The sequence below is a fragment of the Lampetra planeri genome, chromosome 58 (assembly GCF_965212315.1).
Source record: "Lampetra planeri chromosome 58, kcLamPlan1.2.h2, whole genome shotgun sequence".
NCBI lineage: Eukaryota > Metazoa > Chordata > Hyperoartia > Petromyzontiformes > Petromyzontidae > Lampetra > Lampetra planeri.
The window spans coordinates 4,983,032-5,011,007 of NC_136164.1; the positions used below are offsets into that span (position 1 = coordinate 4,983,032).

The 27,976-nt window shown below is 53.7% G+C and overlaps 1 protein-coding gene across 3 annotated transcripts; it reads left to right on the plus strand.

Moving 5' to 3' along the window:
- The first annotated feature begins 914 nt into the window (after positions 1-914).
- Positions 915-27,976, plus strand: LOC144735925 (myeloid-associated differentiation marker homolog). Of its 3 annotated transcripts, none has more exons than XM_078618500.1 (3): positions 915-1,230; positions 21,095-21,810; positions 22,546-27,976. In XM_078618500.1, the coding sequence occupies exons 2-3, from the start codon at positions 21,331-21,333 to the stop codon at positions 22,975-22,977; spliced, it is 912 nt and encodes a 303-aa protein (XP_078474626.1). In that variant the 5' UTR covers positions 915-1,230; positions 21,095-21,330; the 3' UTR covers positions 22,978-27,976. The 3 variants fall into 3 exon arrangements, with proteins under 3 accessions (XP_078474626.1, XP_078474628.1, XP_078474627.1); XM_078618502.1 differs by lacking the exon at positions 915-1,230 and adding an exon at positions 1,303-1,326; XM_078618501.1 differs by lacking the exon at positions 915-1,230 and having other exon boundaries at positions 20,855-21,810.

A 27,976-nucleotide genomic window follows, 5' to 3' on the forward strand; every position in this document is an offset into this window, starting at 1 on the left:
GAGGCAGGAGAGTGCGTAGAGGGGAGTAGAGCGAGATGAGAGGGGAGAGGCAGGAGAGTGCATGGAGGTGAGTAGAGTGAGATGAGAGGGGAGAGGTAGGAGAGTGCGTGTAGGGGAGTGGAGCGAGATGAGATGAGAGATGCAGGAGAGTGCGTGGAGGGGAGTAGAGTGAGATGAGAGGGGAAATGCAGGAGAGTGCGTGTAGGGGAGTGGAGTGAGATGAGAGGGGAGAGGCAGGAGAATGCGTGGAGTAGAGTGAGATGAGAGGGGAAATGCAGGAGAGTGCGTGTAGGGAGTAGAGTGAGATGAGAGGGGAGAGGCAGGAGAGTGCGTGTAGGGGAGTCATCCATTAGCTGCAGTACCGCGCCCTGTCCACCAGGTAGCGACACCACTCTCCCACGCGGCAACATTTTGGTTACTCGGTAGTTCAAGCCCAGCGTGTGTGGCCGGTTCCATCCCAATCAACACGAGACTTCAAACCTATGGTGGCCAATATGTCGATCGCAAAAATATATATTTTTGAGGAATCTCGCTCACCAACCCACGGCGATAAATAGGATCCATAATTGTTTTTTTGGGGGGGTTAGATCGCGTTAAGTTTAAGTTGCTCGGTCAGTGGCCAGGGTCAACGGCGGCGTGGTATATTCCGCAAATATGCCCGACTGTGAGGGCGGGCACAAGCCGGCGTGAGTAGGTTAAACGTTGAGTTGTATAAGGGCACCACGGGGTGACCAGCCCTCCCCACCCCACCCAGCCCCACCCCTCCCACCCCCCACCCAGCCCCACCCTCCCACCCAGCCCCTCCCCACCCTCCCCTCCCCACCCAGCCCCTCCCCACCCTCCCCTCTCCACCCAGCTCCACCCCTCACATTTTTGTATGCACGACGGACGGACACAATAATCCCCTGTGGGGGCTGGTGTAACCAGGAGGTTCCTACCAGTACTAAACTACTGAACGTGAGCTCACAATCCTGGGTCACGTGGTGTGCCAGACGGACACGTGGGCTCACAATCCTAGGTCAAGTGGTGTACCAGACGGTCACGTGTGCTCAAAGCTCGGAGTCACGTGGTGTGCCAGACGGTCACGTGGTGTACCAGACGAACACGTGGGCTCACAATCCTGGGTCACGTGGTGTACCAGACGAACACGTGGGCTCACAATCCTAGGTCAAGTGGTGTACCAGACGGTCACGTGTGCTCACAGCTCGGAGTCACGTGGTGTGCCGAGAGGTGAGTACGTTGCGCACGCGAAGGCCGGATACTTGAATTAGAATCCGTCGCCATCCGTGAGGACGCAGCACGCCGCGGAGTTGGTGAAGCCAAAATGTTTGTTTGTCGAGGATTTTGGGTAACGATGTTTAGTTTTACAGAGCAACGTGGAACCTGCAACATTTACTACAGTGGCGACACCCAACGGAGTTCACTAAACCACTCATTCTTACATCAAAGCCTCCGTGTTAAATTCACTTTTCATGGTGCAGATTCAACAAAGTTGTTTGAATGACGATTTGGGTGGATGGCGATCGGGGCCTAGTTTTTCTCGCATGTGGCAGAGCCCGATTGGGGCCTAGTACAGCAACGCACGGCGTGCGATCGTTGTGTTGTGCACGAATTATTGTGTAACGTAACATTTGCAAATTATAGTTTAGTTAACATTTAATAATCCGTGGCGGATAGTTACATTAAGTTGTTAACATCATTTCAATATATATATGCATTGGGTAATTATAGGGTTAAATCGGGGTAAATGTTGGTCATATATAATATATACATTGGGTAATTATAGGGTTAAATCAGGGTAAATGTTGGTCATATATTATATATACATTGGGTAATTATAGGGTTAAATCAGGGTAAATGTTGGTCATATATTATATATACATTGGGGAATTATAGGGTTAAATCAGGGTAAATGTTGGTCATATATAATATATACATTGGGTAATTATAGGGTTAAATCAGGGTAAATGTTGGTCATATATAATATATACATTGGGTAATTATAGGGTTAAATCAGGGTAAATGTTGGTCATATATTATATATACATTGGGTAATTATAGGGTTAAATCGGGGTAAATGTTGGTCATATATTATATATACATTGGGTAATTATAGGGTTAAATCAGGGTAAATGTTGGTCATATATAGCTTTATGATGGATCGCGTATTCAAGTTAAATGTGACCGCATGCAAGATGCGTGATGATGGAGTTCCATTAGCTGATGGACTCAACGCTTTTTTATTTTCTGTGGCCATACCAGAGTGGGGGAGGATGCCTGATTTCTGACCACTCGTAATGCTGCACGCAAAAAACACAAACGAGTGTGCAAAAAAATAAGAAATAGGCATCAACCTTTCTAGCACGAAAACAGGAGTTGTGTTAAGATGCTCAAAAAAAGCATCACATTTTAGATTTGATGAAGTTTTGGTGACTGCAAGAATCCATACTCCTTGGGTTTTATTCGGTAAAGTAAAAAATTTAATAAAAAAAACTAAATTAAATCACGATGATGACGGACGCTTGTGTTGCGCCCGAAACGTCGTGATTTAATTTAGTTCTATTTTATTTTTACCTACGTTATAAAACCAAGGAGTAGGCATCAAATCTGCACCGGCACTTGTGGTAAACCACCCAAACAAACTTGGCTCTGCTAATCGTGTCGCTCACTACGCCATGGTCTTAGAAACGGATTGGCCTACGACAGAGACAGCCAGCAGCCTTCTTGATCGCCTCGTCTCGGTGCCAATGAGTGGGTGGGTGAGTAGGTGAGTGGGTGGGTGGGTGAGTGAGTGGGTGGGTGGGTGAGTGAGTGGGTGAGTGGGTGCGTGGGTGAGTGGGTGGGTGAGTGGGTGGGTGAGTGAGTGGGTGGGTGGGTGGGTGAGTGGGTGGGTGGGTGGGTGAGTGGGTGGGTGGGTGGGTGGGTGGGTGGGTGGGTGGGTGAGTGGGTGGGTGGGTGAGTGGGTGGGTGGGTGGGTGGGTGGGTGGGTGAGTGGGTGGGTGGGTGAGTGGGTGGGTGGGTGAGTGGGTGGGTGAGTGAGTGGGTGGGTGAGTGGGTGGGTGGGTGAGTGAGTGGGTGGGTGAGTGGGTGGGTGGGTGAGTGAGTGAGTGAGTGGGTGAGTGGGTGGGTGAGTGAGTCGGTGGATGAGTGGGTGGGTGGGTGAGTGAGTGAGTGAGTGGGTGGGTGGGTGGGTGAGTGGGTGGGTGGGTGGGTGGGTGAGTGGGTGGGTGGGTGGGTGGGTGGGTGGGTGAGTGGGTGGGTTGGTGGGTGAGTGGGTGGGTTGGTGGGTGAGTGGGTGGGTTGGTGGGTGAGTGGGTGGGTTGGTGGGTGAGTGGGTGGGTGGGTTGGTGAGTGGGTGGGTGGGTGGGTTGGTGAGTGGGTGGGTGGGTTGGTGAGTGGGTGGGTGGGTTGGTGAGTGGGTGGGTGGGTTGGTGAGTGGGTGGGTGGGTTGGTGAGTGGGTGGGTGGGTGGGTTGGTGAGTGGGTGGGTGGGTGGGTGGGTTGGTGAGTGGGTGGGTGGGTGGGTTGGTGAGTGGGTGGGTGGGTGGGTTGGTGAGTGGGTGGGTGGGTGGGTTGGTGAGTGGGTGGGTGGGTGGGTTGGTGAGTGGGTGGGTTGGTGAGTGGGTGGGTGGGTTGGTGAGTGCGTGGGTGGGTTGGTGAGTGCGTGGGTGGGTGGGTGGGTGGGTTGGTGAGTGGGTGGGTTGGTGAGTGGGTGGGTGGGTTGGTGAGTGGGTGGGTGGGTTGGTGAGTGGGTGGGTGGGTTGGTGAGTGCGTGGGTGGGTGAGTGAGTGCGTGGGTGAGTGAGTGCGTGGGTGGGTGAGTGGGTGGGTGAGTGGGTGGGTGGGTGAGTGAGTGGGTGAGTGGGTGGGTTGGTGAGTGGGTGGGTTGGTGAGTGGGTGGGTTGGTGAGTGAGTGGGTGGGTGGGTGGGTGAGTGGGTGGGTGAGTGGGTGGGTGGGTGGGTGGGTGGGTGGGTTGGTGGGTGGGTGGGTTGGTGAGTGGGTGGGTTGGTGAGTGGGTGGGTTGGTGAGTGGGTGGGTTGGTGAGTGGGTGGGTGGGTGGGTGGGTGAGTGGGTGGGTGGGAGGGTGGGTGGGTTGGTGAGAAGGCCCTAGGCCACAGTGCCTACTGTGCCTACTGAATAATGCGGCCCTGACGACGAGCCCCCCACTGCCACGCTTGATTCATGGGCCCGAGGGCATTGTGAGGGGGGTCCCCTCCCTGGCCAATCGTGACTTGGTGTGGGGGGCACCATGTGGATTGAGTACGAAGCACACGGCTCACACACCGCACACACACACAGCTCACACACACACAGCTCACACACACACAGCACACACACACAGCACACACACCACACACACCGCACACACACACAGCTCACACACCGCACACACACACACCGCACACACAGCTCACACACACACAGCACACACACACAGCTCACACACACACAGCACACACACACAGCTCACACACCGCACACACACACAGCTCACACACACACCGCACACACACACAGCTCACACACCGCACACACACACAGCTCACACACACACCGCACACACACACAGCTCACACACACACCGCACACACACACAGCTCACACACAGCACACACACCACACCGCTCACACCACACCACACGGCTCACAAACCGCACACGGCTCACACCACACACACACCGCTCACGGCTCACACCGCACACACACACCGCTCACACTACACACACCGCTCACACACCACATCACTCACACTACACACACCGCTCACACACACAGCAAACCGCACACGGCTCACACACACACCGCTCACACAACACACACACACCGCTCACACACACAGCACACGGCTCACACACACACCGCTCACACACACAGCACACCGCACACGGCTCACACACACACCGCTCACACACACAGCACACCGCTCACACCACACCGCTCACACACCACACCGCTCACACATACAGCTCACACCACACCGCACACGGCTGACAGCCTTCGCGCGCCTCGTGTGTTGCCGCAGAGCCAATTAAGTCTCTCGTTTGTTCCCTTCCGTTTGAAGGGAGCCATGAAACAAATTCCGAGGGGAAGGAAATCAAGCCAGCGACGTTGAGACAACGAACGAACGGGGGATTCCAGACAGCCACCTCGCAGCGCACAGCACGCACACAGCGTTCCACTGCACCACCTGCTCCTCCTCCTTCACATTGTTCATTCCTCTTCCTTCACTCCACCTGCTCCTCCTCCTTCACATTGTTCATTCCTCTTCCTTCACTCCACCTGCTCCTCCTCCTTCACATTGTTCATTCCTCTTCCTTCACTCCACCTGCTCCTCCTCCTTCACATTGTTCATTCCTCTTCCTTCACTCCACCTGCTCCTCCTCCTTCACATTGTTCATTCCTCTTCCTTCACTCCACCTGCTCCTCCTCCTTCACATTGTTCATTCCTCTTCCTTCACTCCACCTGCTCCTCCTCCTTCACATTGTTCATTCCTCTTCCTTCACTCCACCTGCTCCTCCTCCTTCACATTGTTCATTCCTCTTCCTTCACTCCACCTGCTCCTCCTTCTTCACATTGTTCATTCCTCTTCCTTCACTCCACCTGCTCCTCCTTCTTCACATTGTTCATTCCTCTTCCTTCACTCCACCTGCTCCTCCTTCTTCACATTGTTCATTCCTCTTCCTTCACTCCACCTGCTCCTCCTCCTTCACATTGTTCATTCCTCTTCCTTCACTCCACCAGCTCCTTCTCTTTCACATTGTTCATTCCTCTTCCTTCACTCCACCTGCTCCTCCTCCTTCACATTGTTCATTCCTCTTCCTTCACTCCACCTGCTCCTCCTCCTTCACATTGTTCATTCCTCTTCCTTCACTCCACCTGCTCCTCCTTCTTCACATTGTTCATTCCTCTTCCTTCACTCCACCTGCTCCTTCTTCACATTGTTCATTCCTCTTCCTTCACTCCACCTGCTCCTCCTCCTTCACATTGTTCATTCCTCTTCCTTCACTCCACCTGCTCCTCCTCCTTCACATTGTTCATTCCTCTTCCTTCACTCCACCTGCTCCTCCTCCTTCACATTGTTCATTCCTCTTCCTTCACTCCACCTGCTCCTCCTTCTTCACATTGTTCATTCCTCTTCCTTCACTCCACCTGCTCCTCCTTCTTCACATTGTTCATTCCTCTTCCTTCACTCCACCTGCTCCTCCTCCTTCACATTGTTCATTCCTCTTCCTTCACTCCACCTGCTCCTCCTCCTTCACATTGTTCATTCCTCTTCCTTCACTCCACCTGCTCCTCCTCCTTCACATTGTTCATTCCTCTTCCTTCACTCCACCTGCTCCTCCTCCTTCACATTGTTCATTCCTCTTCCTTCACTCCACCTGCTCCTCCTCCTTCACATTGTTCATTCCTCTTCCTTCACTCCACCTGCTCCTCCTCCTTCACATTGTTCATTCCTCTTCCTTCACTCCACCTGCTCCTCCTCCTTCACATTGTTCATTCCTCTTCCTTCACTCCACCTGCTCCTCCTCCTTCACATTGTTCATTCCTCTTCCTTCACTCCACCTGCTCCTCCTCCTTCACATTGTTCATTCCTCTTCCTTCACTCCACCTGCTCCTCCTCCTTCACATTGTTCATTCCTCTTCCTTCACTCCACCTGCTCCTCCTCCTTCACATTGTTCATTCCACCTGCTACTCCTCCTTCACTCCACCTCCTTCACTCCACCACCTCCTTCACGCCACCTGCTTGTACTTCATTCCTGTTAGCGTTCCAGATTACCCAGTGTGCAGTGCACCTCTGAGCTCGCCTTGAATAATTAACTAGCGTATTCTAGATTTGAAGCTTTCGTGACTGCAAGGATTCACATTCTTAGGTTTTTTTCGGTAAAGTCACGTAGGTAAAAAAATAAAATTAATAAAAGTAAAATTAAAATAAAAAATCACGACGTTTCGGAGGCAACACAAGCTTCCGTCTTCAGGTGGAACCGTCACAGCACGACAGCTGTATCAGCTTGTGCTGTTAGCGTCTTGGTGAACCCCACAGTGTCACGACCCACTCACACATCTCATCCAGCAGTGGAGTGCCATGTGGCTGAGCCATTTCTGCTGCCTCTCTCCGTTTTGTGTATTTTACTGACACATTTACATCGTGTGCCGCGTCGCTGTGCTGGGTGTGACTGGTCGGTGTGCTGGGTGTGCTGGTTGTGCTGGGTGTGACTGGTCGGTGTGTTGGGTGTGCTGGGTGTGTTGGTTGTGTTGGTTGTGCTGGGTGTGACTGGGTGTGACTGGTCGGTGTGCTGGTTGTGCTGGTTGTGTTGGGTGTGCTGGTTGTGCTGGTTGTGTTGGGTGTGCTGGTTGTGCTGGGTGTGCTGGTTGTGCTGGTTGTTGCTGGGTGTGCTGGGTGTGCTGGGTGTGACTGGTCGGTGTGTTGGGTGTGCTGGTTGTGCTGGGTGTGTTGGGTGTGCTGGGTGTGCTGGTTGTGCTGGGTGTGCTGGGTGTGCTGGGTGTGCTGGGTGTGACTGGTCGGTGTGTTGGGTGTGCTGGTTGTGCTGGGTGTGTTGGGTGTGCTGGGTGTGACTGGTCGTGACTGGTCGGTGTGTTGGGTGTGCTGGGTGTGCTGGGTGTGACTGGTCGGTGTGTTGGGTGTGTTGGGTGTGCTGGGTGTGCTGGGTGTGACTGGTCGGTGTGTTGGGTGTGCTGGTTGTGCTGGGTGTGCTGGGTGTGCTGGGTGTGACTGGTCGGTGTGTTGGGTGTGCTGGTTGTGCTGGTTGTGCTGGTTGTGTTGGGTGTGACTGGTCGGTGTGCTGGGTGTGCTGGTTGTGTTGGGTGTGTTGGGTGTGCTGGGTGTGCTGGTTGTGCTGGGTGTGCTGGGTGTGCTGGTTGTGCTGGGTGTGCTGGTTGTGTTGGGTGTGCTGGGTGTGCTGGGTGCCCACCTGTGTCCCGCGCATGTCACCCACCTCTTCTGTGAGCCCTGGTCCACAGCCTTCTGCCCCCTCGCGCTCTCGCCCATCTGGCCTTCCCTGCCGCTGCTGCTGCCCTGGAGGCCGCGTTGTTTTCACGTTGCGCTTGGCAGCAGACACTTTGCGGATTATCGATATTCCTCGTCCCTCTGCTGGCAGGGGGCCCGCGCTTTTAATTTCGTGGCGGGGGGGTGGGATGTGTTTTCATCTCCCCGCTTTCATTTTGTCACGCCGCTCTTCGTGACTCCCGCACCACCGCGACATTGACAAATCAGGCTTTGCCAGACCCCAAGCCAAACCGAGGCCCTTCACACGACGCCTGCAGATTAGCGGCACGCAACGTTAACATTTTGCATTGCGTTCATTAATATCAGCACCCCCCCCCCCCCCCAGGATAAAAAAACCAAGTAACATCAGGCGCCAGCACGCTCCGCCAACGCCTCATCCTAAGACCCCTCCCGCCCCCCTGCCCGTTGATGGGCACGGGGCAGGGTTCACGTAGGCCCTCTCTGCAGGCCGCAGGGACCTCCGGGGCTCGTCCGCAGATTCCCCGCGTCGGCGAGAAATCCGAAGCGGCGTACGACCACCCAAAAAAACATAAAAAATGTAATTTAACTCCCCCCCCATCGCCGCTCCCCTTCCTCCCCGAGTCGTCGCTCTTGAGACTCGTCGGCCGGCGCGGATCCGCGCGCGCGGGCCAGGGTTCCCGTCTTTTGGTGGGCCCCACCACCAGCGGGGGGAACGTTCTGGGAGCATCTGGCGTGCGACGTGCAGCGAACGCGAAGCACGGACGAGCATCCTCGCTTCCGCCGCGCCGACAGACCGCCATCGGCGCTACAAAGCGAGGCGAGGCCTCGCCAAAATCCCAGCACAGTTGGAGGCCGCCTTGCTTCTTCTTGTACGCCATTAAAATATAAATGTGCCGTGTTCGTAATCCACGCGCCACGAGTCCTCTGAAGACCGCGATTTCCCGTCGATTCCGCGGCGGGGCGGGGGGGGCGGCAAATCGGCGTAGAGAGCGGCGGCCGATTGCGGGAAAAATATTAATGTCATAACGGAGAGAGGCGGTGGGGGGCGGGGTGGGGGGAGAGAGAAAATGGCGCCTGCCTGCGCGCGCTTGCGCAAAGATCACCAACTCGGCGTCGTCGGTTATTTCCGCCGCCGCCGCGTTCGGAGCCGTCGGGTGAGAAATATTCGGCGATAAATCGCGCGGGGATTGCGCCGAGGCCGGGCGAGCCAGGGTCGGTGCGGCGTTGGCGAGATGCTTGCGCTGGGGGTCACGGCTAGGGTCACCACGCCGTCAAAGAAAACTGCTGAAAACTATTTAACTTTATTTTACTCAGGTAAGGCCGCACTGAACTGTGTCGCTCTTTTTTTCAGAAGCGACCTGGTCACTAATGGTAGCTCAACGAAGTGGCTTATCGTGAGCATGTGGAAATTTACGGAGGGAAAAACCGGAGGACCCGGAGAAAAATCCACGCGACCACAGGGAGAGAGAGACACGCAAACTCCAAATATACAGCAGCAGGCATCGTCAGGTTTGGGATCGAACCCACGACCTCCTGTGTACCAGGCGAGGTAGTTAACATCTCCTAGCCACCGTGATGATGATGAGAGAGAGAGACACGCAAACTCCAGCAGGCATTGTCAGGTTTGGGATCGAACCCACGACCTCCTGTGTACCAGGCGAGGTAGTTAACATCTCCTAGCCACCGTGATGATGATGTTGAGAGAGAGAGACACGCAAACTTCAAATATACAGCAGGCATCGTCAGGTTTGGGATCGAACCCACTAGCTGCATACCAGACAAGGGAGTTAACATTGCGCTCCCATTGCGTTCCTTGCCGTGACTTTCCCAGGATTGACCTCTTGTGGCAGAAGCTGTACTGAGACATTGGTGTGTCGTATTCTCCCGATAATGAGATGCACTTTAGGCTTTGTGCCCAATGTAAAAAAATGAAGACTTATCTGGTTACGTGCGCACGCACGCACAGGGTTTTAAGATGGACCCCCCTTAATTATTGTTTCAAATACAGGGCAGAAGTTGTCTTACCACTATAATCATTTACACTTTTTAAGCATCTTTCACCCCGGGGTCACAAAGTGTGCTGTGCAGAGCTAAAAACAAATAAAAAATATTATGCCGGATAAAATCTCGCTGCCTAGTGAGAACGCCATCAAGTTAAATTTAAAACAAAATTGGAATCTGTATACTGGAGGAATCCGATGAGCTATAAAGATTTTTTTTTTCCACAAATGTTACCCTCTGGGGTGACGAAAAATTAATATATTCGGGAAGTGAAGAGGTCTTTGAGATTTCGATTTAAAGCTTTCGTGATTGCAGGGATTCATCTTCTTGGTTCTTTCGGTAAAGTCACGTAGAATGGAAATAATAAAACATAATAGAATAATTCTCACGACGTTTCGGCCACAACGCAAGCAGCCGTCCTCAGGTGGAGAACAGGTCTGTCGAATTATTTTATTATGTTTTATTTTTATTATTTTATTATTTCCATTCTACGTGACTTTACCGAAAGAACCAAGAAGAAGAGGTCTTTGAGAAGCGATGTGTCTCTTAGGGCGGGGGGATGCGAATAAGCCGAGAGAATTGTCAAGGTCCGAATATCTGGAGGGGGGGGGGAGTGAACTCAACACCCATCGAGAGCAGAAGGCCCCACGTTGGCACGCACAGCGGCCGGCAGATGCCGGAACCAGATGGAGATGGTGAACATGAAACTAAACCGCGAGCTATTTTTTATTTTACCGGGAAAGGGGCCATCCATTTAGTACGTACGCATGGAGGGGGGAGGGAGGGGGGTTATCCCAAATGTGTACGCTTGTGTATGAGGGGTCTACCGACAATGTTCGTACGCATGGGACAGGGCGGGGGGGGTGGTGAAGCCTCCATAATTGTCTACATTGGCCTTCAAATGAGTTAGTTAGTGGACTATCCGTTTGCTTAAACACGTCAATATTATTCATCCTTGATCGTTTCTGCGTGGATTAAATATCGGCCGTTCTATAGGATTTGGGGGGGGGTGCGTCAGGCGTACGTACGCAAGTGGGGGGGGGGGTGTAAAAAGTACGTGTGCGTACAGGGAGGGGGGGAGGGGTCAAGTTTTAACAGATTTTTGCGTGCATGAACTAAATGGATGGGCCCCTAAGGCCCCACTGAGCGATGTAGATCTTTTTTTCAGGAGCGGCCTGGCTGTTGCAACTGACAAAGTGGCTTATCATCATCATCGCGTGGAAATTCACAGCAGCCAAATAAATCTATAAAGCCACGTTGAGTCTAAATGTGGAGAGAAAAATCAGAGGACCCGGAGAAAACTCCAAATGTACAGCAGCAGGCGTCAGGGTCGGGATCGAACCCACGACCTCCTGCGTACCAGGCGAGGTAGTTGACATCTCACGAGGAGGTGGCGTCACTCAAGGGCCTTGTAGGTCCTTGAGTGATTCTAGATTTGAAGCTTTCGTGACTGCAAGGATTCATACTCTCAGTTCTTTCGGTAAAGTCACGTAGGTGAGAAATGAAATAAAAATGTATAAAAATAAAATAATAAAAATCACGACGTTTCGGACGCAACACAAGTCTCCGTCATCAGGTGGGACCGTCACAGCCTCGAGTGATGCCCGTGAAGAGGGGCGAGAGCCGGGGGGAGGGAGGCGACGTGCCAAGTTGTGCTTGGACGGTACGGGGCCACAACCCTGGTGGCCGCGTCCTGCACACGGGGGAGGGGGGGAGGTGCCGGAACCAGCGGGGGCGTTGCGGACGTCAATTGCAGGAGAGCGGACGGAAGAAGACGTGAACCGGCTTCTCACTATAACTCGCGGAGAGAGGACGCTGGGGGGACACGGTTCTTTCGGGACATTAACACATTCCTGCGGAGGGAGATGGTAGGAACGTTGGATTGCTCGGTCAATGGCCAGGGTCAACGGCGGCGTGGTGTATTCCGCAAATATGCCCGACTGTGAGGGCGGGCATAAGCTGGCGTGAGTAGGTTAAACGTTGAGTTTTATAAGGGCACCACAGGGTGATCAGCCCCTCCCCACCCCCCACCCAGCCCCACCCTCCCCACCCTCCTCTCCCCACCCAGCCCCTCCCCACCCTCCCCTCTCCACCCAGCCCCACCCCTCCCATTTTTGGATGCACGGCGGACGGACGGACACAATAATCCCCTGTGGCCTGGTGGAACCAGGTGGTTCCTACCAGTAAAAACCCCGGTTTGTCACCATTCTGAACGATGCCGTATTATCGCCCAACAAATATCGCACGACCCGTAGACACCCAGGTCTACACGTGGTCCCCCCCCTCCGCCCCCGTTCCACTTGCGCGAGATGTTCCCACCTTCTGACGACGCCCCGGGATGTTTGCACGTCGCAAGGTGGAAACCCGACGTCGCTGGGCAAAGGCAGTCGAGGAGGGGGGCCTCCAGCAATCGCTCGGCGCGGGTCTCCCCACGGGAAATTCAGGAATTTGAAGTCGAGCGGCAGCCACGGCCCGGCACAAAAACCACCTGGGGGGCCGGGGGGAGGACGGCGACCGGGACGACGGGCGGGCGGGCGGGACACACACACCTCAAGCGGTGGTTATAAATCCGGAACAAAATTCTACCAAATCTCGCGAGGGGCAAAGCGGGCTTTGGCCCGTGCTCGTGACTGGATGGGACCGGCTCTGCGAGGTGCCCAGGAGATGGCAGCGCAAGCGGGTGGACCCTGGAATCTCGGAAGAGACGTCGCTTGCGTTGAAAAGGAGGTCATCGCGAAGCCACGGACGGGCGTGTCTGGGCCAACGTTTCGCAAGCGGAAAGATCCCACCGGTGACGTTCCGATGGCTGGGGCGGCGCGGCAAACGCCTGTGGGGACCCACCCAGCGCCGTCCAGGCAGTACTCTCAACCCCCCTCCCCCCCACCCCCTGGCCAGGATGTGGCAGTACAGCAAAGTGGGTTTGTGAATCCGTCTCGTGTTGGTGCAAACCCCCGCCGCGTACGCACGGCGGGTTTTCTCCGGGAATTTCCGCTTTGCTGCCGCGCCAAATTCAAGCGTCCCAATGGAGGTGCGGCACCGTTTCTGAAAGGGTTGAGGCGGAGGCGCTCCTTGGGGGTCGGGGCGGGTGGGGGGCCTGTGAGGTTTTCCTGCATGTCTGCGCGTGTGGACATGCCGCCTCCTACTGGCTGCGTTCAAAAACACTTGTACACTCTGCACTCTCGTTCCCGTTCATGCAGTTTGTTGTAGGTTTGTTCCAGAGGTCGCAAACGGTTTTGATTCCTTACCCGTACCCGTACCCGGTCGCACCAGGGTCGCAAACGGGTACCCGTACCCTACCCTATACCCGGCTACCCGTACCCGGCCGGGTATCGGGTAGGGCACGGGTACGGGTACCCGATTGTGACCTCTGGGATGAAGCCATGTTGCAGGCGCGGGTGGGTTGATTCTAGGAACTTGAATTGTGAGAAGAGACAAGACGTTGGGAAATGAGTGACAAACGGTTACTCACCAGTGACTCACGGCCTACCCGTACCTGGCCGGGTACGGGTAGCCGGGTATCGGGTAGGGTATGGGTATCGGGTATCCGGTTGCGACCACTGCTCTACGATAGCCGGCGCTAAACTGCGCCACACGGCTTTTATTTCTGACGATGCACGTACGAACCTGCGCACGTCACCGTTAAATGGTAAAGGGTTACATGAACCGTGTGGTGAGTCTCCTGTATTTGTAACTGCCAGCTCCTTCGGGGGGCGCCATCTTATTGCGTGCCGTGTGCCGTTTCGAATCGATGGAATATTTTAACTCACAAATGCTTTCTTTCGGGTTGGGTTGTGTCGAGCAAATGTGCGTTGTGGTTAGTGCGCTGTCTCACAGCCGCCGTTACCTTGCGAGAGCTGCCCTCTGCATGGGTTAAACTTGTTATGCGTCGGATTATGTGACTGGTCTGCCATGTGAACGTACAAAACGTCATGGTTACACCAATTTTATAACCCCGTATGTATGTTGAACTTCTTTCGCACCGTACATAGCCAACCGCGCTAATCGACGAAGTGTATAAACCGGTCTTCTTGGTTCTTTCGGTAAAGTCACGTAGAAGGGAAATAATAAAATAATACAAATCAAACATAATAAAATACAATTTTCACGACGTTTCGGCCACAACGCAAGCAGCCGTCCTCAGGTGAAGAACAGGTCTGTCTGTTCACCTGAGGACGGACGGCTGCTTGCTTTGTGGCCGAAACGTCGTGAGAATTGTATTTTATTATGTTTTCTTTTATTATTTCCCTTCTACGTGACTTTACCGAAAGAACCAAGAAGATGAATCCCTGCAGTCACGAAAGCTTAAAATCGAAATTTAACCTGCTTTAAACTACACTATTTTTATTTTACCAGGTAAGGCCCACTGAGCTATGGAGCTCTTTTTTAGACGTGAACTGGCCACAAATGATAGCTCAATGAAGTGGCTTATCATCATCATGTGGAATGTATAGCGTCCAAATACTCTTTAAACACGTGACGTTGATTCTACATGTGGGGGGGGGGGATAAACCGGAGGACCCGGAGAAAAATCCGCACGACCACGAGGGGGGGGGGGGGAGAGACGCAAACTCCAAATATACAGCAGGAGTCGGGGTCGGATCCACGTGACAATGCTTGACCACGCTGCATGTTGCTGTAAAGGCAAAGTTGTGAATGTGTGTCTGTTCAAAATGTTTAGCCTACTTCCCGACATGCAACAAACTGGAAATTTGCTATGTGGGTACTTTCCAGACTGTACACCATGCACAAATGATAAAAATACACTTTTTTGGGGGGGGGGAGCTCAATAATGCATGTATTTTTTTGCACAGCAAGTGAGCTATGACGTCAGATCTGTCATGTGACCCGCGCGTGTGGAAGCGTAACGCATTGTAGTGTAGTGGTGAGCGCTACGCTACGAACCCGGCGCCCCGAGTTCGATTCCCGCTCACGGCCACCACCGGTGACGATTATTTGAATCGGTCCTGGGCCTCCGCTAGGTCGACTCAGCCTCAAACAATTAACTGCTGTGGTGTGTGAACATCGCCACTGGGGAGACAAAGGCGGCCGGGCGTGGTGAATCCAAGTCCCGAGTAAAGCTAGTCAAATATTTGCGAGCATAAGACAAATCGCTTGCCCACAACAGCACCATGTCGGCTACACGGGGGATCTTTGTCCTTCTTACAGGAGCCGTGATTAAGGCCAATGAGAGATGTGGGGAGTGGGGGGGGGTTAAAAGGGGCAATTTGCATTGGACCTCGCACACAATATAGCCCTGACACAGCAGGGCCTGTGTTTTCAAGGCCAAGGAATGAGGGTGGCTTCCCCCAAGGGGGGCATTCTACCCAGGGTCCTCGAGCGAACATCCCAGTTGCCCCTGGCCACCGTCGCTCAACGTAACCGTGTCTCGACGCCCACCCGCCCGCCTGTGGAACTCTCGTCCACATGGTCGGGCGCGATGCCCGAAACTCGGGACAACTCCGCCGGCAGCGTCTCTCAAAAAACGACGTTCGTTTGCAACAATGTTACTGCGGGCCCGGCACGGCCCGGCTGAGCCGACCCTCCGCATGCGCACGCAGATCGAACGTCGCTGCTGCTAATCGCCCGGCCGTAACGAGAGAGAGGAAATAACGTCTCAATTCTTTGCCGTCCATTTGGGCGACCGCAGCTGTGAGGGCATTTTGATGAAATTGGTCACTTTGGGGACTTCCCCCCCAGGCCTCCCCCGCCCTCCTAGCTCCATCAGCTGAGTTGGATGCGAGGCCCCCACCCAGAGCAGTGCATCTCTCCCTGCACTATGGATTTAATGAATTATTGAAACCCACGAACGAATGTAGAGCTGCTTTAAAAAAAAATGTAAGGCCTCTTTATTATTTTTTTAAAACGTAATTCCCATCAGGTCCCCCCCTCCCCCCCACAAAAGTATAAACAATTGCAACTTGTCTTATCCACCTATTATCTCTGGCCTCTATGCCATTCTAAGCTTGCGTATGGCAGCGATCTGTTCGGGAGCCCAGATGTCAATTTTCGTTATGCTGCTGGGCCACATCGCAGAGGGCTTCGTGAAGAGAGTTTTGCGTGGTTTTGCTATTCCTCCGCTGAAGGAGCGGAGATGAAAGTGGTTTACTGCATGGGCGGCGAGAGCTTGGGGTTTGCTTGGCCACAATTGCACTGCTGCGGCTTGTCTTTAATGTGTACATTATCTCCTGAGTAGGGTCTGTTCGATAACGCTATGCAGGTTTCATAGCGCGAATTTTTTGCGTACGGCAACAATGCATTGTTTTTTATACGGTGGATGCGAATTGAATATATAACCAGTCGAGCGAATGGAATTACGTCGTGGCGCGAGTAGGAATAAGATGTTATTAACCATGCAAAAAAGATTTAACTACACATATTTGTACCATCTTATTTGACAGGTACTTTTCTACTTTACCGAGTGTTGACATCCCCAGCGTTTAACACCTACTGCTTTTTTGTATTTGGATTCTCAACCAACATCGGTTTAGGTCGAGGTACACCGATTGTTCTCTTGCACATTGACGACGTTGGCCAATTCCTCTTGTAGCCCCGCCCACCACCCCCACGTGACATTCCCTGGCTACCACATTCAGATAAGCCCCTCCCCCCTTAACTTGTATTTAAGGGCTGGTCTCTTGGAATTTTGCCTCACTTGATGCAATAATTTTAGCTGTGATGGTCCCACCTGATGACGGAGACTTGTGTTGCCTCCGAAACGTCGTGATTTTTAAATCCTTTATATTAAGTTCACTTGCTTGCTTGCGTGCTTACAACCGTGCAAATCTTTCGGTCGTTTTTTAACCCACTTCCCGTGATCCAATCGAGCTGACATTTTGCACACAGACTCGTTGTGCGTGACAATGTATTTTTGTGAAAACATTTTTCCAAAATGTTACACTTTTTAGGAATTTTTTTTAAATATTTAATTACCAATTGCTTAATGGTGGCAGGCAATCATCTGACCCATAGGTGGCAGCCATCTCAAGCCAGAGGACGAGAGGACTCTAGCTGCCCGTTTCAAAGACCAATGTGGGCTGGGTTGTGGCCCATTGAACACGCATATAAAGGATTTATAGTGAAAAACTTTGTTTTTATGGGTTAATTTTTTATTATTTTATTTTATTTATACGATTACTTTTAGTAATTTTATTTTTCACCTACGTGTCTCCGGGGTCCGAATATCTTTTAAATCCTACTAATTTTTTAACTCACAATGCACATCATCTCGGCATTCCGATGAAAGGATTGTGACGAGACTCCGACAATAAGAGTAGGAATAAGCGGTTGTAACGGCTGCCTCGGCTAAGCATCATCATGCAGGGCATTGGGATGCTGCTGGATGCTTCGAGATGCTACCCACGCGCCTCAAGTCCTTGTTCGGCCTGAGTACGCATCTCACGTGTTATGGCGGACTGTGCTTTACCCCCCCTCCCCTATATTTCTTGTCATGTATTAGAACGCGATCTTTCCATAGTGCGGTGTTCTTTAGGAACGCAACTACTGCCCCGTTACAGGAGAACACGACCGCACGTATCTTTACGAATCTCTGTTCCATTCATGATGATCTACACGGTGGCGTCCGATTGACGCTCTGACGTGCTATGAAGAACGAGAGCCATTGCCCCAAAATATTGCTGTGTTATCTATTTTCCTTTTAGGGCCACCACGTCATTGCCTTGGAAGTTTCATTTGTTGAAATATATTTACAGTAAACCGTCGATTATTCGCGCCAATGACGGGGAGGACGGGCGCGTAAAATTCAAAAATATTCCCATTTTTCCCGGGGTCGCTGTGCCAAAAACCACCAATATGGGTACAAATTATGTTTATGTGAAGTAAAATTTAGTTTGTTAATGAACAAAAAAAACTTTTGTAGGAAAGAAGGTATTGATCTTGTTTTATTACAGAGCCACGCCAATCAACATCAATGTAAAGCTATTGCAACTACTGTACTGTAGAGGTGATCACGTGGATTTAATCGGAGTACATTGTTATTCCAAGAACAACAATTTACACAACTGTTTTTAGATTATTAATTTCGGCTTAAGGGGAAAAAAATCCACGGGTTATTAATTCGTGTCAAAATCTCAGGTGCCGCGAGGTTAACCCGCAAATCGGAATAACCTCACGCGGATAATCGAGAGTCTAATGCTTGTGGTTTTGCAACCACGGCAAATGTGATCGGCAGCATCGCCTAATCATTTGAACGTATTGGCGGTACACAGGCGGTGTGCAGTTGTGTATATATATACACAAAACAAAAAGGTACTTTTTTTGCAATAATTATAAAAAAATTCCCGTGATTCGCAAACCCCGGTCAGAAAATCTCGCGGATTTTGGTGGTGGCGGCGGCGGCGTCAAAATCTTTTTCGCGTTTCCGCGAAATCGGCCGGAAAGCCGAACGCCGGTTAAAGTTTAGATTTCTAGAACTCCCTCTTACGAGCGACACTGGTGTGTTAATGCTGCTCCGGTTGAGTGCCGCCAAATACGTCCCGTTCGCCACTGCGGAGACCACTTGCGGGGGGGAGAGGCGGGGGGGGTGTGCCCAGCGTACAAGCCCACATAAGGCAAAGCAAGTGAGGCTGGCGTGGGTGGGGAAGGGAAGTGTGTCTGTGTGTGTGTGTACGCATGTGACGGATGATTGTAATACTTTTCTGACGGTGCAGCGCTACGAACCCGGCGTCCCGAGTTCGATTCCCGCTCACGGCCAACACCGGCGACGATTATCTGGACCGGTCCTGGGCCTCGCCTAGGTCGACTCGAACTCAAATGAGTGCCTGGTGCGGTGTGTAAAATAACTGCCACTAGGGAGACAAAGGCGGCCGGGCGTGTTAGTAGTAGGTAGGGGGGGGGGAGTGCGAAGGAGGGATGCGTCTTGCGTGGTGGGGGGGAGGGGGGGATGGGTGTTTGGTGACCATTGTTGGCAGAGTAGGAGGGAGATAGTGAGACCGTTTACAGACATGGAGAATGGCATGTGGGTGCGTTCGTGCGTGCAGTTGAAGCGGGGAGTGGGGAGCGGTGGCGCCGCGGTTAGCGCTACTCCGCGCGAACGAACCCGGCGGCCCGTGTTCGATTTCCGTTTGACGGTCAACACCAAGTGGCGATTGTCTGAACCGGTCCTGGGCTCTCCGCTAGGTAGACTCAGCCTTAAAGGCGGCCGGGCGTGTTGCCCGCCGCTCCCACCGCCTGGTGTGCCGTCAGTCTGTTAAAGGCTATACGGGGGACCTTTGTCTTTGCAGCTGACGGGGTGTGGCGCTGAGCGCGCTGCGAACCCGAGTTCAGTTAACGGTGACGGCGAATATCTCAACTGGTCCTGGGCCTCCCTCCCCTAGGTCGGCTCGGCCTTAAAAAATCGGTACCTGCTGCGGTGTGTGAACACCGGCACCGGGGAGCCAAAGGCGGCTGGGCGTGGTGCTGGCCACCCACCCGCCCGCCCCCTCGTGTGCCGTACCGGTGTTAATAGGTGCTCGCAAACAGCGAATGCTTCGACAGCCTTGTTAAAGCCCTAACGGGGTGGCAGGGTGGGGTGGGTGTTTGTGCGAGTTGGCAGGGTGGTGGGTCGAGACAGGGTGATTCATGCGGGTGAGCTTGTGGCTGTGGTATGTGTGTGTTAGCTGGTGGTTTGGTTCGTGCGGGGGGTGTATTAGTCGGTGGGTGGGTGAGTCAGTGTGTGTGTGTCAAAGGGTGGGGAGCGGTGGTGTAGCGGTTAGCGTGTTCCGCTATGAACCCGGCGACCCGGGTTCGATTCCCGTTCACGGCCAACACCAGTGACGATTATCTGAACCGGTCCCGGACCTCCCCTAGGTCGACTCGGCCTCAAATGAGTACCTAGTGCGGTGTGTAAACATCGCCACTGGGGAGACAAAGGCGGTCGGGCGTGGTGCTGGCCACCCACCCCCTCGTGTGCCGTTCTGGCCTTCATAGGTGCTCGCTAACAGCACTTGCCCCTACAGTCTGTTAAGGCTATACGGGGGATCTTTGTCTTTGTGTGTCAAAGGGGGTGGGGAGCGGTAGCGCAGTGGCGGTGAGCGCTCCGCTACGAACCTGGCCACCTGAGTTCGATTCCCGCTGACGACCAATACCAAGTGACGATTATCTGAACCGGTCCTGGGCCCTCCCCTAGATCGACTCAGCCTCAAATGAGTGCCGAGTGTAACCGTCGCCACCGTGGGGGCGAAGTTGGCCTTCTTAACAGGTCCTCGCTGACAGCGCTTGCTTCCCAACGGTTGTAAACAAGGTGGTAAACAAGGTTGTAAACAAGGTTGTAAACAAGGTGGTAAACAAGGTTGTAAACAAGGTGGTAAACAAGGTGGTAAACAAGGTGGTAAACAAGGTGGTAAACAAGGCTACGGTGGTAAACAAGGTTGTAAACAAGGTTGTAAACAAGGTTGTAAACAAGGTGGTAAACAAGGTGGTAAACAAGGTGGTAAACAAGGTTGTAAAAAGGTTGTAAACAAGGCTACGGTGGTAAACAAGATTGTAAACAAGGTTGTAAAAAGGTTGTAAACAAGGCTACGGTGGTGAACAAGGTGGTGAACAAGGCGGTAAACAAGGCTACGGTGGTGAACAAGGCTACGGTGGTAAACAAGGCTGCTACATGGCTGATCTTTGTCTCTTTGTAATGCAATCGTAGAGTGGGGGTGGGTGCGTGAGTGCATTCGCCTGTTAATCTGTTTATTGAGGGGCCGTGTGTGTGCTGTGTGTGTGCTGTGTGTGTGCGTGTGTGTGCGCGTGTGTGTGTGGCTTGTGCGTGTGTGTGCTGGGTGTGCTGTGTGTGTGCGCGTGTGCTGTGTGTGTGTGGCTTGTGCGTGTGTGTGCACTGTGTGTGTGCGTGCGCGTGTGCTGTGTGTGTGCTGTGTGTGTGTGTGGCTTGTGTGTGTGTGTGCTGTGTGTGTGTGCGTGCGCGTGTGCTGTGTGTGTGTGTGCTGTGTGTGTGTGTGCGCGTGCGCTGTGTGTGTGCGTGCGCGTGTGCTGTGTGTGTGTGTGCGCTGTCCGTGGGGGTGGGGAGGAGAAGTGGAAGTGAGTGGGTGTCTGTGCGGGCGGTGGCTGCGAGTTGCGGCTGAGTCTACGCGCATTTTTTTCCCTCCACTGTCCTCGCAACACAGGAAGGGCGCGGTCGTGTTCGGCGCTGGCTACTCGTACCACGGACACACACGGCCCACGCGCCCGCCAGTGATCTCCGACTCCCACAATCCCCTCGTCCTCGCACGCCACGAAGAGGCAAAGCGGGTCGCGTGCGCACGGCAGGGGAGCCTTTCACGTCTCCGAAGCCGCGTCGCCCCACCTGCTGCCGAGAGGCAACAGCTTCCGTTCGACAACTTCAACGGGAACGGCAGCGATCATGCCTCCGGCCGCCGTGGTCTTCAACTCGCAGGCGGTGACGTCCCGCCTGGGCGTCGTGCGCGTGCTCCAGGTGGCTTTCACCTGCGTCGCATTCAGCCTCGTGGCGCACAGCGGAGGCAAGGCGCACTCGTACGGCGACTTCTGCATGTTCGCCTGGTGCGCCTGCTTCGCCTGCTCGCTCCTCATGCTCCTCCTCGAGCTGTTCGGCCAGCGAGGCTGCGCGCAGATCTCCTGGCAGAACCTGACGGTCACGTACGCCATGCTGGCCGCGCTGCTGTTGCTGTCCGCCTCCGTGCTGCACCCCGTCTACCGGCTGCGCGAAATCTCGTGCGGCAACTGCGAGCCGCGCACCTTCACCATCGTGGCGACCGTCTTCTCGTGCCTCGCGTTCCTCGCCTACGCCGCAGAGGTGGCGCTGACGCGGGCACGGCCCGGGGAGGTCACCGGCTACATGGCCAGCGTGCCCGGCTTGCTCAAGGTGCCCCCCCCCGGCGGAAACGCCACGCGCACGCGGGGTAGAATTGCGCCGAATTGTTTGTCTGGGTCGCTGTGTAGAGTTGGGACTGCTTGAGGTACCCACACCGACACACAGACCCGGCGGGGGGGGGGCAGGTAGATGGAAAAAAGATACCACAGCAGATGGAAATGAGGGACTCATTCTAATACGTGGCTTTGAAATCGTAAAACTAGATTCAAGACCTGGGCTTAAAATTCTAGATGTCGATTTAAAACCTGGGTTTAGATGCCGGCAGATTTGAACCCATGCTTTTTTCAGCCTCGCAAGTTTCATAAGATGCATAAAACCCGGGGTTTTAAGGCACATCAGATTGATTTTGATCCTGGGTTCATGAAGCCAGAATTAAAATCTGGGTTTATAAAGCCTTACATGAATGTACATTTTGGCCTTATAATACCAGGCGGCGAAATAAAACCTCAATGCATGGGGCATAATTCAATCTTGGAACTTTTAAGGGTGATGGATGTTGAACCTGGGTTAGGCCACAGCCAACATTTAAAACCTGGGTTCAAAAGATGTCAACGTTGGTTGTATGAGGCCAGAATATTTGAATCCTAGGCTAATAAAGCCTTATACATATTAAAAAACCTGGGTTAATAACACCAAGCTAAGTTAAAACCATTGTGTTTTTGTTGTTCTCCCTCCGCTAAATCGCCCACGTGCGTGTGCGTGTGTCCACGCGTTTCGCGCCCCCAGGTGCTGGAGGCGTTCGTGGCGTGTCTCATCTTCGTGGTGCTGGCAGATCGTCCGGGGCTGTACTCGCGCTACCCGGCGCTGCAGTGGTGCCTGGCCGTGTACTGCATCTGCTTCGTGCTGGTGGCGGTCGTCATCCTGCTCACCGTGTGCCAGAGCACGGGCCGCCTCTGCCTGCCCTTCGACCGCTTCCTGGCCTTGTGCGGCCTAGTGGCCGTGCTTGCCTACGTGACGGCCGCGGTGCTGTGGCCCGTCTACTGCTTCTCCGACAAGTACGGCGAGCCGCGGCGCTCCTCGTCCTATTGCCGCGACGTCGGCAGCTGCGACTGGGACATGCAGCTGGCCGTCACCGTGTTCACCTACGTGAACCTGCTGGCCTACGTGGCCGATATGGTCTACTCGAGCCGCCTGGTCATCATCAGCCGCACGCTGTAGCGTCTCGGCGGGCCGGGCCGGGCCCATGGAGACTGGCTGCTTTCCGTGTCACGTGATGCTTGCGGGGCCCCATGCACTCTCGTAGAGATCCGCTAGCTATAGGGGTGAGCGTTCACTCGCTTGGAAATCTGTTGGTGAATGGTTACCCCGATGACTAATGGATCTCCATGACGGTCAGTGGTCGCCCCGTTAACTCGGCGGCGGCAGCGGGGGGGGGGCGACGGATGCCCGTTGTGTATTTTTGTGTGCGAGGTCTGGATGCCGAGAGATTGTTTTTAACGTGTGGTGAGGGCGGCGCACACAACGCCTTGACTTGTGTGTTACCACTGCCTCCCCACCCGCAACATCGCCAGTCGCTAGAGATCTCTCTCTCCTCAGTTGTGCTGCAGCAGGTCTTCACGTCAGTCTCCTGTGTAAAGGCTGTCTCGGTTAATTTTGGGGAGCGGGGGTCGGGTTAAAATGAAGAGGCTAAGCTCGTCAAGCAAACTGCGCTTGGCAGCGTAAGAAACATAATTCGGTTGGCTTCACCGGTTTGCCAAAATGTCCAGAAGCTCTAGGGTTGGAGAAAAGCGTCAACTTGGTGAGATATTTCCTGACCCACCATTAGAATGCAACAAGACAAAGACAAAGCTTTCCCCCCGTATAGCCTCGAGACTTTTGGGGCAAGTGCTGTTAGCGAGCACCTACGAAGGCCGGCACAGCACACTCGGGGGCGGGTGGCCAGCACCACGCCCGGCCGCCTTTGTCTCGCTAGTGCCATTTTTTTAAAAACACCCCGGGACTCATTTGAAGCTGAGTCGACCTAGGGGAGGCCCCAGGACCGGTTCGGATAATCTTCACTGGTGTTGGCCGTGATTGGGATTCGAACCCGGATCGCCGGGTTCATAGAGCAGTGTGCTTCCCCCTACTGATCCCCAACAATACACACACGCCATACAGTGCGTGTATTGCGGGTGTGAGAATTGATTTCAATCGGTGCGTAGTTTAAGCAAGCCCAGGGCCACAGCTATAAAAGAAAATACAGTTATAGAGGCCGGCTCAACAGATATCTATGCCAGTGTAAAATGGTCACTTAAGCCATAATTATTAAAGCTTGGTGCATTTTTTTATGACATCGTTTGTTTATGACATTCTACTGCCACGGTCGTGTTGCGGGTTCACAGACTGTACTTGCAATCCAGAAGGTCGCCGGTTCGACTCCCCCTCTCCCGGCACGACCGCTGAAACGACGGCGCAAGTTCCTCGAATCTGCAAACCCGCCGCCGCCGCATCCCTGTTCCACCCATCAACATAAAATTGGCGCGCCACCACAGTTGAGTAAACGCAACTGTGGCTGTCGCCTGATGTTGTGACTGCTGGCGAAACGTCGTGCCCGAATTGTAAGTGTGTGTTTACTCTCCAACACACACTGGTGGTGCTGTGCTCGTGACGAATTGGCACGTTTAGTTTGCGTGACACAAACCCTTACTAGTTGGCAGCGTAGGGTGGCGGCGGGTTTAACGACACGTTTATATATTTATTTGATCTGACCCCAAAACAACGACCTGTATTATGGACCCTAACTGCACTCGGCTATTTACACACACCGTGCCTCCCAACAGCAGCAGCAGCATCATCAATTACTGCGAATAAAGCAAAACTTCACATCAAACGTGGCATCTCTGAAGCCACTTGGGTGGCGGGAGGGGGGGAGTTGGAGTGTTGGTGGGTCAGTGGGGATGCTCGCTCATCCGCTCGCCCACCATCTCTCCCACTTGGGCTCGTTATGATATTTGTTTTGTCTTCTATTCCCAAAAACAACCTCTTATGGATAAACCCGTCACTTACCGAGGCTCCCACAAGGCCGTGCGGGTGGGCGTGTTGTGCGGTTTGGTGCCCGCTATCGTAAGAGGGCGGTGGTCGTGTGGCTACAGTTCGGGGCGGCGAGCAACGACGTCTTTGAAGTCAACGGCGCTGCTGCTGCTGTTGCTGCTACGCCTCTCTGAATCAAAAATTTACACGGAAACCGCGTACGTTTTTACGAGCTTCGGTGATGAACGGGACTACGACCCTGCAACTTGCAGAGGTCTCGGAATGCGAAAGGGTTACATTTACTCACCCGCTGAATCACTCTTGCCAAAGAAGTTTTCTTTTCGCTGTCTTTTTTTTCCGTGCTTTTTTTTTTACTACCATTTTGTCAAAAAATGTTTTTACTCGCTCCTGTTGATGCACTGGAAGAAGTAGTTAGTTGTAGTCTTGAAGCATCCGAGCAGACCTGCGCCCGCCGCTGTTTGTCGCCCTCGCACCGTTGTGCAGTCAGCAAAGTATTGGGAGCAACGGACAACAACAGAATCTCCCTCTCACCCGAAAAGTAAAATTATAAAGGATGAATTTTATCCATCGACCGGTCCGGTCTTCCGGAACCAACGCTTTTCGTCTTCTTGTAATTGTTCCCAGTTTTATTCCAATCGCGCTCTCTCTCGGCCACGTACGGGATGTTGAACTTCTTTCGCGCCGTACGTAGCCGACCCTGCTTATCGGAGGTGCGGGGGAAGGACCAGAAACTCTGGGTCGTTGTATGAGTCTGTGTGTGTGTGTTAAAACTTGTTTGGCATCGTACTTAGCCGACCATCAAACTAAACACAAAAAGCAGTTCTAGAGAAATGAGACTGTCAATCTGGATGATGATTTAAAAGTGCATCGCTGCCGTGGCTTCCTAATATCGGAAGGGAAGAGCGTTCCAGACGGCCGCGGAAGTGCATCTGAAAGCGCCGTTCGACGATGCGGTGACCACGGTCTTTGCTCGATGTCCATCCAACGCTGCGTGCCGTGAGGATGAGCGGAGTTCAGTCCACGTGATGGCTGCCATCACAATGACTCGAGCCCAGGTACTCGGTGAGTCTCGGCTCAACTCTCTTGACCCCTGCGCCACACAACCGCCTTTTAAACGTGTATCTTATACGGAGAGACCGAATGATCACGTCTGCTTAGATACGTTTTCTCACAGCGCATCACTTAGTTTCGCAGCATATTCAAAAGCTGCTGCTCGCTCTCCCCGATGCTTTTTCGGGTTGCACAGCTGCGGGGAGCTGCTTTGGGGATTTATTTATCGAAATGAGGCCCCCCCTGGCACGTGCAGAGAAACGTCAAGGACACGAGGCCAGACAAACGCGCTGTTTACAGCCAGAAAACAAATGTCCCGCGGTGTTTTCGGGTGAATTTCAGGGAAGGTCTAAGTCACAGTCGTTGCCTTGAAAACACTGGATCACAGCCGTGGGCAACCAAGAACAAACCAAAAACAACAACAACAACCGCCACTAAGTGGCGGTGACGTCACCACGGCGCTTGTGCCAGGCTAGGTGCTCGTTAATGCCACGTGAATTGTCGAACGCCCGGCGGCAGGAGGTCACGGGACAGAGCCAGATGGTGCCACGGGTCGACCGAGTGAGATGAGTGGCCGATGCACCGCCTGTGCCCCCTACTGTGCCAACTCGCTGCGTTTAAGCCACCCGGCGCTCCGCTCGTGGACTCAACGCAGACACCGCCGCCGCCACCCTCTGTGCGGCCAAACATCATCGTCGGGAATGAGTGGCGATGAAAGCGGCCACCCCCATTGTGCCGACCAAAGCGCCCAAATTCCACCGCGTTGTAGAAAGGGGGGTGGGGGGGGAGAGGCCTTACCTGCAAGGTGATGCCGCCCACGGCAGATTGTATGAAACCTACGAGTCAGAGGTCGCAAACCGGGTTTGATTCCTTACCCGTACCTGTACCCGGCCGCACCAGGGTCGCAAACGGGTACCCGTACCCGTACCCGGCCGGGTACGGGTAGCCGGGTATCGGCTAGGGTACGGGTATCGGGTACCCGGTTGCGACCTCTGCTACGAGTCCCCTGACGGTGAAACGTCGGGGAACAAAAGGCGGGGGTGGTACGGGAGAGTCGTCCGCCGTTCTTGCGATGTGGCTGCGCGGGCGGGACAACGTCTTGAACGGGACGATGTCGACGGGGGGACAAGACCGATCCTCGACGAGACTTGGGTATCGCGGTCATCGCAATCATCGCGCAAGAGGGCGGGCTCGAGAGGGCTGGGGTCACGTACGCTGGGAACCTCCGGCGATCAGCTTGGCAGTCCACGTCGTTCCGTTTGTATGACCGGAATAGCGTAGATGTTGTGTACGTTGCGAGAATCGCGTTTCGTGTTCATGGTCCGTGCATCTGTAAAGGACATCGAAGACGATCACATGATACAAATCGGCCTATTACCCGCTCGGTAATCGCTCTTCCAGGGCGATCCTGATTTGATTCTGGCAGAACAGCCACTGACAATTGATGGTCTGGCCAGCTAAGCGTGGGTTTGGCTTGGGGATGATTCAAATGGGATTTGTTTTCGTGGAGGGATTTGTTGGTTTCTGTTGCGATAGAGGATAGAAGGTTCTGGAAGGAGAGGATTGACGGTGGATGAGGGACGAGCGGGTGGGGGGAGAGCGGTCGGTGGGGATAGCCCCTGCCTGGAGACTGCCGATGGTGTAAGCGCCAGAGGTCGCAAACGGGCTTTGATTCCTTACCTGTACCCGTACCCGGCCGCACCAGGGTCGCAAAAAGGGTCGCAAATGGGTACCCGTACGCTACCCGTACCCGCACCCTACCCGAAATGAGTGACAAACGGTTACTCACCGGTGACCCAGCCGGGTACGGGTAGCCGGGTATCGTGTAGGGTACGGGTATCGTGTAGGGTACGGGTATCGGGTACCTGGTTGCGACCTCTGGTAAGCGCCTAGAAGTCTGCGAATGAAGGCGACGTTTAGGGAACGGCACGTGTTCTGGGCTCTCCCACACACACACACCGCGGAGCGGCTGAACGGGCCCACACTGGTCCAAATACATTTTTAAAACAACTGACTGTGAATTCAAAGCCGCCGGGTGTCTGTGGTTGTTGTTGTTGTTGTGGTTGTTGTTGTTGATGTAGCGTCACGAAGCATGAGGTTGCTGGGTGTTTCAATAAACATTTCTGTTTACGACGCA

Excerpts from the sequence above, each read along its gene's own strand:
- LOC144735925 (XM_078618500.1), top strand. The coding sequence starts at position 21,331 with ATGCCTCCGGCCGCCGTGGTCTTCAACTCGCAGGCGGTGACGTCCCGC. Across the intron at positions 21,811-22,545 it reads GCGTGCCCGGCTTGCTCAAG|GTGCTGGAGGCGTTCGTGGC; the intron begins GTGCCCCCCCCC and ends TCGCGCCCCCAG.